The following is an 18646-nucleotide window of genomic DNA, read 5'->3' on the forward strand; positions in this document are numbered from 1 at the left end:
AGAGAGCTGTGGTATTATAGGGGTGTTGATGGATGAGGGTAACTGTGTTATTGTCATTTACGTCCCACTCCTTCCTCTCTCACATATACAAATAATCACAGAAACTTGTGTTTCTCGTCGCTGCCTACCTGACGCTCTCACGCACAATTTCAAACATCATCATATGAATCTCTTTCATAATTTCATCCCTTTCTCTTTTCTGCCAGATGAAATCTCACACAACCAGATAAGAAGTTAATTTCCCAGGACATACGCAGACCTCTCGGCTAAACCCGGCGGGCTTCTGGCTAATCAATCAATCCTTTGAGAACACGCGATCAATCATGATCAAAACCCACAGTGGCTCGCAACTCTCTCAATCTTACACTCTCACAAACGCAGATGCACACACTCAATGCCTGGGAACGCCACCCTTGTTTCAGACTGACCCTATCACAGCCCACTGTTTTACCCATAATTAACTCATCTGTCACCCCGGCCGGGTGTCTTAAACAAAAAATAAGCGTTTTAGAAATGAGCTATGCACACCAACTCGCTGATCTTTTCTGAGTGGAGATGCAAACAGTCCAAGAGAGACGCACAGGAATTTCTACATCGAGTCCCCACGGGAAAACTTCACAATCCCAGGAACTCCACTAAAAACGTTGTAGTACATCATGCCAGGGGTGGGGGGAAAAGTAAATATTTACTCAAGAGGTAAAAAATTGAGACATTAATATAGTAGATTTATACTTTTTCAAAGTGCAGACAGATATAAAGATATTTTGTCTGTCTTTTCTTCGCAGTCAGCCTAAGAAAATAGGTTACGGCCAGACGTGGTTCACAATTCACATTTGTTCAACTCTGTTTACATTTGTGCACTTGGCAAACGCTTTAAGTGCATACACATTTTGTGCGTTTCCTGGGACTCGAACCCATGACCTTTGCAATGGTCTACAAATTGAGCTCCAACTCCCAGATTCACTGTATGTGTTTCACTCTCATTTTTAAACCTGATCCGTTTAACCCGTTTTGAATAGGCTCGATAATGAGGCGAGGGCAGCGGACGCGGGACGGAGCAGCACGGCCCATTGCACAATGCGGAATACAACGAGCGCCCGGTCGCGCGCTGACAGGAGGAGAGTATGCTCGCGCGCGGAGCTTATTCTCACGCGCTTCACTCACGCGGAATGTCACATTGTTAAATGTTGAGCTCCGTCTTTTTTTTCCTTTTGCTGAGTCGGGGTGTTTCTCCGTTGTTTGGACATTATCACGGTAAAACGAGTCACATCAAAGTCAAAACAACATACGTGGCGTGAAACCGAAGCTGTTGAAGACGCACATCCAAGCGCACAAACGAAAGACTTGCTAAACATGTGCAGCTTATCATAAAAATATATTTAGGCGCAGCAGTGAACAGAAATAAAAAGTTTCTGAATGCATATACTTGTATTTTACAATTAATGATAGGTGTCCTAAAAAAATTTAAAAAACACGGAAAACGCACAAAAAGGGTAAATACAAAACAAATATGCAAGGATAAAAACTTTCAACTTATTTTACAGTCTGTTGTCTTCCATTATTCAAGAACAGACATTATTAAATCACAAATGCGTAATTTTTACACACAGAGTATGTCTGGCAGATGTCAATGTTTAAGTTGCTTGTGCAAGTAAGCTTCTTATCAGGTCCTGAACCCAGTCATTCACAATACAGACATTTACGCATTTGACAGATATTTTATCCAAAGCACTTATAGTGCAATCAAGTTATTTATTTTATCAATGTGTTCCCTGAATCAAAAGCACAATCTTTGTGCTGCAAAAACGCAATGCTTTATACAATTAAGCTACAACAATATAGTCTGACCCCTGTTAGTTAATGTCATTATTTATGCCTACACGGTGTAATTTTACCCTATTCGCAGTAAACCTCCAACATCATGCCCATGGATATAAGAGAGTTGGCACTGTAGGGCGAAACATTATAGACAATTTAAGACTGTTGGACCTGCAGGTGAAATGTCCGGCACTGCTGGCCAAATCCACGTCTCGTGCACACACCCCAACTAAACGACTGACTTTTATTAGCTTTCCAGCTCACACACATCACTAGGAGCGCGCGCGCCGATTAGAGTGTTGCGCGGCGAGCAGAGGCCACGAGGAGCGGGCTTTTACATTTTTTTTAAAGGAAATTAAGCCCGTAGCTATTCAGACTTGAACTGTGCGGGTTTTATCGGCAGACAGACCCCGTTATGAAGAGTCTGGGAATTTAAATATTCAGTGTTGACACAGTGCAGGGACTGGCGTGAGGCCAGAGTGGCCAGCGTCTCGCGGGAAAGTTGCGGTTCTCGCCAGCCAGATCATTCTCTCCCTTTGACCTAATAGGCAGAAATCATCTTACATCTTGAGTAAATAATTTTAAATGCACCCATGTCAGATAGTAAATAATCGATGTCGAGGGCCTTGACTATAAACTATACAATCTGTAAGCTTGCGCCCACAATCAAACCAATTAGTTATAAGAAATGCATTTTTAGTTGTGTGTCATCTTGTCTGTTTTGACGCAGTGGTGTTTTTTTTGTGTGAAATTTGTTTCTCCATGTGGTGTAAGAGATTCCTGTTGCTCTGAAAATTAGGACGAAGTGACCGCAAACAAATGTTTCCTCCTTTAAAAAGTCTACATTTAACTCCCTCCTATGATTTATTACAGCACTAACAGTTCAAATCATAAGGCATATTCCAGTAACTTTTTTTTACTATTACTATTTAATATCCATGACTACATTTCCGCAGTTTATGTAGTTAGTACTTTATTCTGATGTAGTACATTAAGTACTGCAAGTTATTCACACAAAGATAAGTCTGCGATTGAAATCTAATGGAAAATACAAACGCCGCGTACAAAGTGGAGCTATTATGCTAATGATCTGTAAATATCAAAGTTTAATATCTGAGTAAAATAGTTTGTTGTGAAATGGTTCTCATAAAACCTACATTTATATGTGGCAATGTTATAAATCATGAGTCGAACACATGGTGCAAAATAATAAAGAATAAAAGCTGCATGGGTCTGGGCACGCGCGTGTGTAAGCCCGAGGATAGAAGAGAGTGTATGCACGTGAGCGAGTGTTTGACAAGTTGCTGGTGTGCGCAAAAAAATCTCTGACTGTACAATGGCAGGGCATAGGGCTCGAGAAGCAGTTTATTGAACGGATAAGACCCGCGCGACCCCTGTTTCTGTCCAGACGGGGCGCGCAGTGTCTAGCCCATCATGGTGCTGTCGACAGGAAAGGAAACAATAATTCAAGAGCAAAACGATCCTTTACTTGTTTTCATTGCCTCTTTTCTTACCTTACTGTACTTCTTACGAACTCCATTTAGAAGCTTACACTGTCTATTAATTTCTTAACAAATAACAGACACAAATAAATGTGCTTTCTTTTGAACATTTAAAAAAATTTAAAGAATTTATTTTGTTTATTAATGCATAAAATAATAAAGACATGCATTCTTTAAACTGGGCCTAATATTCGAGCCTGATATATTTTGTGCAATTAAAACCAGGCTTTAAGCTTTACTAACACAGTGAAGAATTAACTCAAATCTTGTGGAATATTTGCATGGATTTCCGTGGCGTGGACCACAATGAGAGTTTATTGGAAAACAGCAGAAGGGAAAATTGCTCGAATCAGAGAGTCAGCAGCCTGCTGCGCTTGGGAGGGGGGGCGAATTATTCACAGACCTGAGCGAAATACATTCGTTCCGAATAATTCCAGTGCGGAGGGGAACAACTTCCCACTTACCCACTTGATGTTCTGTTTCTGCGTTTGTGCTTGTGTTGTGGCGTGGCAAAACACACATGCATTGAACGTCAACTCAAACAAACGCCAAAGGCAACCCGTAATCAAAAGCTAAGATTACAGTCCACCGTTTAAAGTGCCATTACAAACAAAAACATTTCTCCGGGCTGTTCATACCGGAACACAAATTCATAACGGGATTTGATCACTTGTTGCACAACCAGCCTTAACAATTACACAGAAAAAAGTGCGATGTTAATGCATCCACAATTAAAAATACTTCAAAGCATATTTACCCAAATCCATTTAAGCTATGGCATACGTGCAATTCATTGATATGCCAGCCGTAACAATAGCTGTAAGCTACCTGTTTGCATTGAAAAGCGTGCCTTCGCATTTGCCTTTCTGTTGTCGACTATGGGGAAGCTGTCTTATCAAAGACGCGGCTGTAAATTGATGTGACCGGAGCCATAAAACCTTTACCTAACAGCGTTGTTTTAGCATACACTCTTATAGCATCATAGCGATCGGTATTTGAATACAAAACGCGATTACAACATGCGGCGCGTAAAGTTTGTGCGGCACGCGCAACTTTTGTCACTTCACAGCCTCGGTTTACAATGTCCGACCGCGCGCTACGATTCGCGTTAGCTCTTTTATAACTCTTACAAACTCAAAAGTACGAAAACAATCTGCTGACACGAATGATCAGAGTGCTATCTGTAACTGTTTTAAAAATCGTTATACGTTATATGCAGCATACACATGTACAAGATGGCAGTTTGAAAAGGGCTAAAAAGGAGATGTTGCACCTACCAGTGGCCAGTTTCCTTGCCCTGCCTTTGGACCTCATGATACCCGTCTTTTGGCGTTGGTTTGTCGGATTTTTTCTCGAATCTTTCCTCCTTTTTCTTTTTTCCTCTGTCCTTTTTCTCTGTGATTCTCAATCCCAGACACACTATCTCTCCAGCATTGTCAGTTTAGACACCTTCGCACATGCGCACACCCCCGAGCTGCCAGCATCGCCAAAAAAGTTTGGAACAATTCATCACCCAAGTATTACGGATCTTGTCAGATTGCAATAGGCTGCGAGATCCCTCTCGTGTCAGATCTTCAGAGATCAGTGGGCGCGGGACGGAGCCATTCGCGACCTCCGGGTCCACGAGGAACCGGAGACATTAATTATAATGAAACAGTCTCGAGCGTCCAAGGCGCCCGGTCGTTGTGCTTCAAATGAAGACGCATTAATCACTCTTCGGGTAAATGACTATTGTAAAACGTTTTTATTAAACGTTTTATGTTGTTTAATTGAGATCTGACTATATCGTTATGATTTTATGAAATTAGTAAAAAAAAAGGGAGAAAAACTTTCACTTCTCCCCTCCTCCTTCAGTCCGTGCGTGGGCAGTCGGCACCGAGGGCAGCCCGTTTGAATTTTTTTCTTGCGGCACTGACAATTATTAATCTATGAAGTTCTCCATGAATGTGCGCGTGCATACACCAGGCATACAGAGGCTACATTCACTCACGGGCTGAATTTTCATTCCATTTAAAGTCACAAAACGAAAATAAATTATTTTCGGATGCCTAATATTCTGGATTAATACTATGTTTAATGTTTTAAAGAAGCAGCCTCACTGCAGAAATATTCATGTGCTTAGTTTTCTGTTCATGTAAAACCAACAGAGACATTTTTATGGGTTTTGGGACGCATGTGTGTCGATGCCCAGCAATGATCTTCAAAATTAAATAAATTAGTTGCGGTATTGCTAATATATGAACATATCAGATTTTATTATTTATTACTTTATTATTTATGTAATATATTATTAAATGTTAATTTATTTTCTATCTGGCTTTTGTTAGTCGTTTTAAAGATGGGTGAGAATTTGGGAAACTCATGGGTCATTAAGTTAATTGCCCATTAATTAGAAGCGCGTGACATCATTTTGACCTTGTCCATGAACCTTTTAAAGGGTCGCGTTCCTCTCGCTTGGGTTATTGATTATTAGGTATTTCTAAAACGAATCCAATTAATCTGACACAATTCTGCATAAAAATGAACAGTGCAGGGAAAACAACAGACGCAAATCCCTAATTTACGTAATTTCTAAAATGCGATTTGACCATACAACACAACACTTGCTTACATCCACAATAGGACACAAATATTCAAAGAGAACAAATTGCTTTATAAATAACTAAAAATAAATCTCGCTGCAAAATATTGAATGGCTTTCCAAGCAAATTAGCATCATAGGGAACAGTTAATCTAAAAAATGAAATTAATTTGTTTCATTTAGCTATACCAAATACATTGACAGCTTATAATTTAATGTCAACTGTTTAAGAAATGTAATTATGTGGTAAATCGTCCAAAAAGGTTTCAGAAAATCAAAATCTTTTTTTTTCAGAAGACATTATTTCGTCTCTTAACTTTATCAAAAAACCTAAATAAAGAGGGATCTTAGTTATCCCACAAGAAACAATTAAATAAAATCTTGTAAGAATAAATATAACCATCTCAGGCAACAAACAAACAGAAAGAAACAGATAAATAGAATATATGGATGGAAAGCGACACACAGAGAGATTGAGCATTGAGTTAAAGCTTGACAACAGTTACATGTCTACTTTTTTACCTCGCTTTCCCATTAATCTTAATGGACACCGTTTTACCCATTCGCTGTACACGGTACATATTTTATTATGATAGTCTGACCTCGTCGGCCAGAGATGGCGTATAGCTGGCGCACTGGTGTGAGGATCAGTCAAGACCCCGTGGGCTGTAATTATTGAAAATTAATTGAGGCCAGAACCCTTTTGGAAACGCAGCTAAATTATGAGTTTGTCTTGCCCATCAAAAAGAGAGGACACGGTTTACTTTCTAATAACTCCAACCTACAGTAATTAAATATCTGCCCTCTTCCAGCGTTATATAGAAAGCGCACAGAGGTCGATGGCCAGATTCGGTATGATGGCAAAGAGGGGAGGGAAGGGTTAAGATAAAAAACATAATTTGTAAAGTCAGGGGCTCTCGCGCCAGACTGAAAGTGAAATGGGAGCCGCGGGCACAAGGAAATTACCGCGCGCCCGCGTGACCTTTGCGCGAGGTAATCAATCAAGTGATCAACAGGGATATTTATCAATGCTCCATCCTGTCTGCCGCGCGTCAGACTTGAGATCAACACACCGCATATATGAGAGGGAGTGAAAGAATAAGCTAAATAATTTTTATAACATGAGAGTGATTATAATAAAGTGTACAATAATATGGGACACATAATACTGGTTTACTATAAAGAGACCTTCAATTGCACATTATAAGATTTCATAGTAAAACACAGCTATCAAACACATTTTTAAACAAAACAAAAAAATCGAATTCTGATTTTTAAAAAAATCGAAATTTAAATAAAAATACAAAAATTATTTAATTAACAAATTCTGTTAATCATGCATTTTTATACCAAAAGGGAGGGCGGATTCAAATAAGAAAAAAATATGCTGAGCACTATCAAAAATTTGAAAATTATATTCATTCAGTTACGATCGAAAAAACCTCTGCGCATCGGACTTTTAATCAATATAATTATACTGGATCATTAATTGACATTATTTTACTTTGCAAAGTCTGCTGGATACTTAATGCTGGTTGTTTCTGCAGGCAGCTGTGAGAGAACACGAAAAAAAGAAACCCGCGGTGCCCCAGCAAGTACTGCCCCTCTGAGGAGGCGCGCGTAACGGGAGACTGAGCGCACACGGGCGCGTTCTTTACATCCGCGGAGACCCTGCCGACGACTCGCTCTGCCCAGCCTCTCCGCTTCAAACAAGCGGAAACATTTCGTAACCACAAGCTTCACGGCAGAGAGAGGGTAAAGCAGGCAAATGCAAACACAGAGCATGCAATACTAAACTCTAAATCTTTGCCTTTGCTATCTGTCTGTTTGCCACAGAATACGAACTCCAACTTTGTCAGTTTTTAGAAAACATAAACTGAGGCTTTGCTTGACAAGGGGTATTTACACATCTGCGGTGGGGCGCCAGATCCAACAGCAACAATGTATGATTACTGTAAAATCACTGGCGTTTAAAAATGGCTTTAATACAACAAGGTTAATAACATCACATCAAGCTCAAATGGTTTTAAAAGTCTGCGACTTGACAAATATATTTATTTATAATGTTGGGAAAAGTTTATCCAAACGAATGACACTGAAATGAACAATGTGAAAACACGCACCATTTTCATAAAATCTGTGTGCACTTTATACTGCAACTTTGTTACACTTTTATCTCCCCATGTAACTCGATGATAATCCAGGTTTTAAAGCAAGCAGAAAAAGTAAAGCAACACTCTGGCTTTGACGTGTTAGCGGACGTTAAACAGGCATCGAATAGCCTAAATCTCTGTGTATAACGAGACCCAAGCCACAAGGCGCTGATTGTGGAGGGAAAGGGGGAAAAACTCTCATTAACTCCGCTGTGGGGAAAGATATTGTGCTGATCTAGCATGTCATAAAGTTCCATCACTATCCCATATAATAAATCTGATTCATTCATATGTTCTCGCTTCTTTTAGGTAGGTATTTAGTAATTGAAGTGCCTGTTGCAATGCCAAGGCTGAATTTTATGCACTCACAGCGTGTGCAGTCCAATATTTGGACTGTGGACTACAATACACCATCTGTGTGTCAAAAGCATGCAGACACATCGACATCATCTAACGCTGCAATAAATTATTATCAGTATCTATTTTAGATATTAATACATTTCTGCCGTTTTTGTTTATATTTTATTTATAATAAAGCATGCATAAAATTGTATCATCATTATTATTATTGATCTGGTACGCAGACTGTTTATAGTGTTCAATGTTTGCTTAAATAATTTGTCTACGCGCAGATCTTAAAAGTCTGCATTGCGCAAAATGATCATAAATCTTTAAATAATTAAATTTATCAATAAAAGATTCAACAATTAAAAAAATAATAAGAATAGAAATTTCATTCAAGTATTGTTTTCATATATATGTATTCATGAATAAATAAAAAATGTCCAATAAATTTTTAAGTAAATGCACTTAACCGAATAATGATCAAAGGCCAAAAGAGGGTTCAAAGGCCAAACATATATAACAAAATTCACGACGCGTATTGTCGCTCTATTATGAATAATTCTTGGAGGTCCACTGCCATCTAGTGTCAAAAACAGACATCTAAAATTTAAAGAAATAATATTTTATAAAATTCGTCAATGCTTCATGATGCACTAAAAGTAGTAGTCATTGGTCTGCTCTCAATAGGAGTTTAAAGATAATTAGTGGCGCGCGTAAATGCATCTCCAACATCCCTGCAAAGTCTGATAGGTCCTTGCAGATTGACAGCTATTGGAGAAGAATCGTCAGTTTGCGGCTGCTGTTCCCGGCAACTGACTATTAACGAGGATTACACACGATGAGCTCTTGAGACAATCTGTGGACGTATTTATGACCCTGGGAATCGCCGTCTTTATAGGCGGTCGTTTATCCTAAAGCACGCAGACACGAGACTCATCCATTTCCACGAGCTCCAGCGCGAAGACTCTTGACGAGTGATCGATTCAGACAGTCGAATTGAGTTATTTATCGCCGATTCCAGTAAAAATCAGACAGCTAGTTCCCGGTCGTGTCGTTATTTTATAGCAGAAGCATGGAAACTTTTTATAAGACAGTACAGACCTAATTTACTTGTCAAAATCGATTAACACTTTCTCTCTGTAGTTACACTGACTTAACTTCCTCATACTGTCTGTTAGTGGTCATACTTAATATCAGTGGTCAAGGAAAAGTATTAAAAGCTACAAGTGACTGGAAACAATTGAGAAAGAATAACTTTGTTTAGAAGTAACACCTTACAAAGTATAGGACAGTGCTTCTCATCCAGGGGTCCTGGGTTCAGTGTTGTCCCAACAGACTTCCAAAGGGCCTGAAAGTGACAAATAAAACCACCCAAGCATTAAAGGGATATTTCACCCAAAAATTAATATATAAAACAAATTCTTTATTTTGATGAACACAATGGATGATATTTGTAACCAAACCAATTATGAGCCCCATTCACTTCCATAGTAGGAAAAAATAATAGGTGACTATAAAAATGGATGGGGCTTATGAACAGTTTGGTGTATGTCTTAGTGTTTGGATATTTTTCTAACAAAAATACAGGTAGTTTTGCCAAGAATATTTTATTGGGTAGAAATTGTGAGTTGGGCACCTTCAAATGTTGTGGACAATTTTGGGGGGGACCTTAAAGGGCTAGTTCACCCAAAAATAAAATGATTTACTCACCCTCAAGCCATACAAGATGTATATGACAAGTTATGTTAGAAAATGTCCTGGCACTTCCAAGCTTTATAACGGTATTAAATGGTGCTACTGATTACAGGTTTACAGGTCTGTCATTGGCTTGGTACCCTTGACAGAGAGACTTTATTAACCCCTTGGAGCCGTGTGGATTACTTCTGTGAAGGATGAATGGACTTTTTTGGCATAGACATTAGGGTGGTCCTTATAATGGGTCAATTTTTTTCTTTAAATGTTCAACTCTCACCCCTAAATGTGTTAAGATATCAATAAAAACATATTGTGCAAAATTCCTACAATATCTAGAGGTCGCTCAAAGCCTTTTAATATTACAAAATCACGTATTTTTGCAAAAACTGTACAATTAAAAAATGCACAACACATATAAAACTTGCTTCTTGGAGGGTAACTTTGTTCCAGTTATTTCAGTCTCTTCTGATCCGAGTAACCATATAGCGGACTTGCTTTGTTGCTTCAGCCATTGTCTCGTATATTGTCAACTGTGCTTCATTCACATTGATGCTTTCTTGCTTTGAAAGACATATCACAACTAAAACACGAGTTTTAATCAACGCTTTGAACCGGTTCACGGAACGAAAACCAGAAACTTTTGATGTTTTGCTAGGAACAGAAACAAAACCAGAAACTTTCCAAAAATATATGTTTCGGAACAGAAACGCTTATTTAAAATAATGGTAACCGGTTAATACCGTTATTTTTTTCGTTCTTTGACAAGATTTCTGTGCAATATAACTCGATGAAATTCACTTCCGGTCGTCGTTGACTCATTGGAGAAATGAGAAGCTTGCCACCAGCAAGTAGCCTACACAAGCCCAAGTCTCTAATGCTCAATCATAAGTAAATATTATAGGCTACCAAGTATCTCAAGATGTTTGTTTTTTACTAATTAGTGGTGTAACGGATCGCAGTTGATCCGTGATCCGTACAGATCACGACCACCGGCTCAGCTCGCATGCGATTCTCGGGTTAATATGCAAATTTAAATAGTGTGAAAGTTGATCATTTGCACGTGTTTCAAAGGCTTGCAAATGTTAACACTTAAGTGATTTTAAACAATTTAACCACAAAATGGCGCTAAAGTGAGCAATTTTCTGTATGCACAGACACACATGCGGTTGAATGTGTCTGGTCCAACTTCAAACGTGATTATCCCTATGCCCTTCACAGATCAGAACTCTTGATGTATAAACTTGAGAGAGATGCGCTACTGTGTCCTAAGCCCATTAAAATACATTTGGCGATTAAAGCATTGAAAAACAACGTCATTTTCACTTTATGTGGAGCGACTGTTTATGCTGCATCTACTACCTGAAGTGGGGTTTGGTATTCGTCCTCCGTCTGTGTGTGTGTGCGCGTATTTAAGTGCACTCAACAAATATAGGCATGCCAGAATTACAGTTATGCCGCTTACATAATGTAGCCTTTTTAAGTGTTTGATGACAACATAGAGACTTAAGGAAAATATGTAGACTAATCATTTAAGTTTAATGTCCTAATGATCAGCCTACTTATTTGTATGTCCCACAGCTGACATGGAACGTTATTAACCGGTTCGGAAACTTTATTTTTGGTTCTAACCGGTTCAGGAACGTCAATTTTAGGGTTGAACTGAAAACCGAAAACATTAACATACTGTTTCTGTTCAGAACGAACCAACTGGTAAAAAATTCTGGTTCAAAGCCCTGGTTTTAATTGCATGGAGCATGGTCAAATAAGTCCATTGCTGCCATAAGTATATCATTAAACATGCTAGCACAAAGTATCACATAATACGCAAATGTGTTAAACTTCAAAGGTCTTGAGCAACTTCTAAATATTAATTAATATTGAAAAAGTTTCATTTTTTTAATTATTTATTCAAACATATTGGTGGGGTGAGATCATGAACTTTTAAAAGTTGAAAAATAAGGACCACCCTAATAGACATTCAGTATAGAGATTTAAAAAAACTCTGATTATGTTCCTTTGAAAGATGATAGTCATATACATATACATGATATTTAAGCATTTTCCTAGTATCAGTTTTGTTATATCGGATTGACAGATAAATGCCGCCATCTTGTGGGCATTTTGAGAGTTGTGCACTGGACTGTCATTACATCACAGGCACAGCGTTTAAGGAGAGAAGACAACAACATCAAGTGACGCTAAAGGACTTGAGTATACTGACTTTGCTTTAATAATCAACTTTATTTAACATAAAAGAGCCATTAATGCACAGATGAGATGTGTTATAAATGCCTGATATGCAATGTATGCAGCTTGGCTAAGAAAAGAGTCACGTAGACTCATCCATCAAATCATACGACGTAGCTTTACATGAACAGCCATAAATGAATGCTTGTTAAAATTAAAACACTCAATTAAACTGATGAAATGCAAAAACTGATCACAATGATGATGGTTTGCCGCAATTAAAACTCAATTGTGATGTCAATTATCTTTTCTCTCTCTTTCTTTCAGCACTAAATGGCAGTGCCGTGATTGTATAGTGCAGATTAAGGGGTTGAATTAATGTAATTAGACTTGCTACCTACCTCACAAAACAGGCAAAATCCGAATGACCTAATTTTTCACATGCTTGCAAAAAATGGCTTACCAAAACTTAGTTACTGGGTTAATCTTTTTCACATTTTATAGGTTGATAGAAACACTGGGGACACAATTATAGCACTTAAACATGGAAAAAGTCTGATTTTCACACGATGACCCCTTTAAAAGTTAAGTTTACTTGCAGTGCCCGTCTTTAGTCACAAGGTGGCGACAAGCGTTTATCTTTAAACGAGCATTATCAGGCCTAATAATGTCGTAACATAAACACAACTCGTGCTTGATTTGTTTCGTTAACCTCATCCGTCTAATTTACAGCACGGTTTTTGTAAAGCATATGACTGTAAAGGACAAGTTAAAAAAAGAGTTAACCTAAGCTGAACAAACTTACTACTTACCTTATAAATAGGCCTATTGGAAGTTGAAACACAGTTAACGATCCAAATACCTTCTATTGCCGTCATAAATATGTATATTTATGTGTGAAAGTTACCTCAGAGTGCAAAATTATGCAAAGCTTCCTCATCTCCGAAGTTTACTCAACCCGCGTACTTCAAACAGCAGCACCTGTTCTGCGCATGCGCAATTTGCGAATTGGCTTTAAGTTTAGCATTTTTTAATTATAATTATAAAACGGACTAAATTATCAAACACAATTAACTAGTCGTCCGTCTTAATTTTTCTACAACTACATGCAAATGTGAGCAGTCACATAATCTCGTTTTTATATGAAATGTTTAATCTGACAGTTCTCCATATATTATAACATAAAGTGATTTTCTTTTCCTAGTTTTGTCTTATCGCCCATCTTTAACCAACAATAATTATCATCGCTTCCAGCTGTGGACATGCCGGGAAACAGTAAGATTCATAAATGTCCGTTTCCATGGAAACTACAACTGCAAGCAGCGCGTGCAAGCTTTTCAGGAAGAAGCTTGCGGCTTGTTCGAGGATTTGGAGTTAATCCATAACAAGCACAACTGTATCCTCTTTAAAAATAATGTCAGAGCGGTATGAACATCAGAACGGTTTCCTTGTTTTAATGCTTTCTAGTTAACATACAAGTTAACTATTTACCATGGTTTTAATCCGGTAAAGCTCATTACTAACAGACCATATGCTTTCCAATAAGATTCACACTGGGCAGGCCTATTCATTATATAAACACGAGAACACATCATTTTATTGTAACTATGGCATGCATGAGTTCAGGAAAATGTATTAAATAACTAATACCATATGCCATAGTAATGGGAAACATGATAAGCTTTCAAAAGAGTTCAACATTAACATTTGATCATTTGATGTAATTTATAGTTTTTCTCATTAGATGTATTGAGTAAAATGTTAAGATATACACTCCATAAATCCATTTGGGCGACAAGCTTTATGAATCCATACATATTATGCTTAAGTAATGCCAATATCCTTAGGGCCCAATTTTCTTTAGCATTTACATGGAAAAAGATATCATCCCCACAACGGACGCACATCATTGTCAAAATATATGCTAACAGGGTTGGGGGACAGACCGCTAGAAGAGAGGCTTTGACCAGAAAGGCATATGGGGGTCAAGGATGATTCATGACCTCTATGTCAGTACAAATAACCAAGGCCAATTCAATGCCATTTATTCCCTGGAGAAATGCTCAACAGTCTACCATCCGTGTACTGATATGGTAAGTGATATACAAAGACTTCCTGCGTGCGTGTGTATGTTCAAATATAATATGCCCACAGCAAAATATATTTCTAAATAACCCTATTATTAAGTGGCAGGGATCATTATAATGTTGTGCCATTTTGCTTAGATGCCTCCTGCGAGCTGACTCATAAGATCCGAGCACCGGATTGTGTTAAACAAATGAACATAATCTGGTTTAATGTATCTGGCAGACAGAACACAAAAGTATTGAGCAAACAGAATTGGACTCGGAGACACAAAGCCTGATGGAGTTCTCTCATGGGATCCACTTACACTCTGATGGCAAGCCTCAGTTGATTACTACATGCTCTTTAGTTTTATTTCATTTCCCACATCGATAATTATGCAAAACATAAGCATCTTTTACTTAGCAGGATGACCAACCCTCTGATGGGTCGCCTGAACAAAGATAACAATGTAATAAGGGTTTGTGGGAGATACTGAAAGACTTAAAGGTCAACTGTGAGCAAGTGTTTAAATGTCTTTCTTTGTCTATCTCTTTAAATAAAGTCTGGCCATTGAAAAGCTTTTGAGAATTCCCTTTGGTATGGTAGACACATATTCCATTAATAGAAATCTGACGCACACACGATTAATTTTTCAAGAAACTTCTCTTCGGCCTCTTCTGTAGTCCACAGATGCTTTAGATGCTTTCGCAGCGTCTCTTAAATGTAGCCGGTGCTAAACTTTTACATTTTCTAATAATCCACAGCAGTTGAGATCAAACACCATTTTGAATCTTTCACTAATGAATTACCAAGTAAAAGTGATGTGATTGTCAAGTATTTGCATACCTAAATATTAGTAGTCCAGATACACAAACTGCACCTCTATTGTCATTGAGTGCATTTACATGCACGGAATAAGCGGATAACTGTCACAAATCTGCTTATTATAGAAAACTGTTTTCATGCGTTTACGTGCAAATCAATAAACCGGCTGCGTTAACATGTGACTTGGAGATTTGTCAGGTTTCTCGCAGGTAGTATATAGTATATAATAGTCATTCAAAAAGCTGACAGCAAATCTGTCTTAAAGGCAGGGTGCATGATCTCTGAATGACAATGCTGACATTTAAAATCACCAACAAACACGCCCCTACCCCAATAAAACCTGGACCTTCTTTTGATAGACCCGCCTCACACAAAAGCAACCCAGGCAACGATGTCGGTTAATAGACACGCCCCTTACTGCTGATTGGCTACAATAGTGTTTTGGTACTCGGGCCGACTCCCTTTTCCAAAGTGTTTCTCAAAAATTGAAAGTCATTCATTTAGGGGTTGTGCACACCAAAACTTTTAAACGCGCCAGAAAACGCCTGGAGGACGCAGAATGTCAGCTGTTTCTCAGCTGAGTGCCAGCTTTCTTTAGCTGAGCGCTTTGGTAGCTCTGATACTTCAGCTCTTAGCCGGTTGGTTGCTGTGGTAATGTCCCTCCCCTCCTCAAATATGATTGGACGCCCGTGTGTGAGAACTGACATTGACGAGCGGAGCTTTTCACCCAAAGTTGAATCTCTTTCAACTCTCGACGCTCAGTGTGGAAGAAAACCACTAGCTGCTGGCTTATTTGAAAAACGCTGAGCTTCCATTGGAAACAATTGAAAACATGTGCCGGCCATGGGCGTAAAAGTTTTGGTGTACATGCCCCCTTACAATGGAAGGCTTCTCTCAGCTGCAAGAAGCGTCAAATCCATCGTTTTGGGCGTCTTGAGTGACCAGAGCATCAATCAGAAAGTTGAAAGAAGCTCAAGTTTATGGTAATGAGCTGACGCGGTTCAGCGGCAAAACGCCAGCAACCAATCCGAATGTAGCCTAGATATTCTTCGCTGGCTGATTCCGGAGAAACGTACAATGTAAACTCGTTCCTACCCAAACATTAGTTTTGCGAAAACAGACTTCAGAGCGGCCAAAGCGTCAACAAGCTTCCCTGTACTTTTTGACAAGCGTCCTTGACCGGGCGGCCTGACCTTCTTCGGAAGCTCAAGTCTGCGTTGGTGTGGATGAACAGTTATGCATTACTCTGCACTTACTTTCACGTGTGATGTTTATCTTTCACACGAGGAGACATGCGCACATGAACAAAAGCCGGTTAAGGTCGGTGTGCCTCATATACCTTGAAAAGTGAAGCCGCTGGCTCTTTTGTTGCCCCCTGGTGGCTGGCTGCAGTACAAGTCATAAACCCCGCCCTCTCCATCCAAACGAACGGGACTCGGCTCTAAATAAAAAAATATTTACACTTCCAATAAATATATAAATATAAAATAGCTTGTAATTTGATGCTATAGAAAAGGGGTGTGTCAGTATAATTGACGTGGTTGAATTGGGCGTGCAAGCGTTTAGGTGGAAGTTTGATACCGCGGCTCAGCCTCTGGTTCCACAGACGATATCTTCTGCGCATGCCCTGGCTCGAAACTGATGTTTTTAACCACTCATGATTTTTTGGCTTCAATTCATTTCAATGGAAGGAAGTGATGTTGTGTCGACCATCTTTTTTACTGTTTATGGTTAAGGTGTTTACATGCCACGCGAAATCGGGGTAATGAGCAAAAAACTACCGGTCGATCGGTTTTTGCTTACACCATTTATGGGCTTTCCCCGATAAAAGAAAAACGTTTTACGCGTTTACATGACCCCCATGTTATAAATGTATTAAGCATAATTGGTGTAAGACTGTGCATTAGGGATGCTCCGATCGATTGGCCGATGATGCTTGCTATAGAGACAGAGCGCCGTTATGCAAATTTAAAAACCACGCCCACCGGGGGGAAATCAATCCAACCGTCTCCATTGACTTTGTATTGCGAGAAGCCGCCTCCTTGTCATTTCTGGCTTATAACAAAAAACTGAATAATGCCTAAAAGCTGCTGTGTGACAACATGCACAGCCAACAAGCCAAAGAACCCAGAAACAAGCCTTTACAAGCTGTCGAGCCGCAAAACCCAGCCCCCAAGGAGAACAAAGTGGATCGCCGACCACGCCTCCCCCCAGTGGACGCAGTTCTACTAATAGAAGTACTATGAAAAGTTGCCTGTGTCCATTTTTGTGTCTTTAAACGCTCGTTTTTTGGGGTCGACAGCTTATAAAAACTTATTTACAGATTAAACTTAAAAACAGAATAATACATAAAAGCTGCTGTGTGACAAGGTGTACATCTAACACGCCAAAAAAATAAATAAATATTTTTTTATAAGCTGTCGACTTCAAAAAACGAGCGTTTAGACACAGAAATGGAAACAGGCAACTTTTCATAGTACTCCTATTAGTAAAACTGCGTCCAATAGGGGGAAACGTAATCGGCGATCCACTTTATTCTCCTTAAAGACTGGGTTTTACGGCTCGACAGCTTATAAAAACTTATTTCTGTGTTCTTTGGCCTGTTAGCTGCACACACTGTCCTAAAGCAGCTTTTAGGCATTATTCAGTTTTTTGTTATAAGCCAGAAATGACAAGGAGGCGGCCCCCCGCAACACAAAGTCAATGGAGACCTGGACCGCTTCCCCCCCCGGTGGGCGCGGTCCTCAGGTTGTGACGCGCTGCGCTCTGTCTCTATGCTTCTCAATGAATTATGGTGAAATGCCACTACATCCATAAGCCAGAGGGCGCTCTATGCATATGAATGTATATAATGATTATGTTTTGACGAGTGTTGCTTTTTCAAATGCATGTTATTAACGACTCAAACTAACAGTGATTTCAGATCGATAAGGACTTGCTGATCAAAAGCCGTAGTACATGAAATACCTGTGAACAATATCGGCTGTGCGATTAAGAATAGTAATAGTGTATATCGGCATTTATCGGAGCACCCCTACTGTGCAAGTAAACGCACTCATTGTCATCCAATACAAAATAAACACACAGTATGCATTCAGATGTGTTATTCCACCCCTTTTGATTACCAGGATATAATCTGCCTTAAAGGGACAGTAAGTAGTTTTTAAGTGTTTTATTAATCAAAATCAATGTCTTTATTCATAAATATGCCCTCGTTGGTGTCAAATGACCGTTGCCAGTGATCTGACTTTTCTTTGTATGCTTAAAATTTCTTCTCTTTGTCGGCGCCGATGGCCCCGTGGTTAGTGCACCGACACATAGCACCAGTGTGCTCACGGCGACCCGAGTTCGATTCCCGTCTCTGAGGTCCTTTGCCGATCCTGCTCCCCTATCTCCACCCAACACTTTCCAGTTTACACTCTACTATACTGTCTAAATAAAAAAGCCTGAAAAACGGGGAAAAAATACTTAAA

The 18646-nt window shown here is 39.2% G+C and overlaps 1 protein-coding gene and 1 long non-coding RNA gene across 16 annotated transcripts in view; one reads left to right on the forward strand and one right to left on the reverse strand.

Annotated features, from left to right (window-relative positions):
- mecom (MDS1 and EVI1 complex locus) overlaps positions 1 to 5147 on the reverse strand; it is a 191679-nt gene extending 186532 nt beyond the window's left edge. For 5 of the 15 annotated variants that reach the window (XM_055197079.2, XM_055197075.2, XM_055197074.2 and 2 more), the window contains exon 1: positions 4598 to 5144. In XM_055197079.2, coding sequence (XP_055053054.2) covers positions 4598 to 4634 — 37 coding nt within the window. In that variant the 5' untranslated portion in view covers positions 4635 to 5144. Of the gene's footprint in view, positions 1 to 4597 lie in introns of all 15 variants that reach the window. The other 10 variants (XM_055197083.2, XM_055197072.2, XM_055197076.2 and 7 more) reach the window with 4 other exon arrangements.
- A 7890-nt stretch (positions 5148 to 13037) lies between these two features.
- Positions 13038 to 15422, forward strand: LOC129438350 (uncharacterized). The gene is made up of 4 exons (XR_008642523.2): positions 13038 to 13395; positions 13486 to 13677; positions 14163 to 14374; positions 14507 to 15422. It is a non-coding gene; the product is annotated as an uncharacterized lncRNA (long non-coding RNA).
- The last annotated feature ends 3224 nt before the right edge of the window (positions 15423 to 18646 follow it).

This window comes from Misgurnus anguillicaudatus, chromosome 24 (assembly GCF_027580225.2).
Source record: "Misgurnus anguillicaudatus chromosome 24, ASM2758022v2, whole genome shotgun sequence".
NCBI classification, from domain to species: Eukaryota; Metazoa; Chordata; class Actinopteri; order Cypriniformes; family Cobitidae; genus Misgurnus; species Misgurnus anguillicaudatus.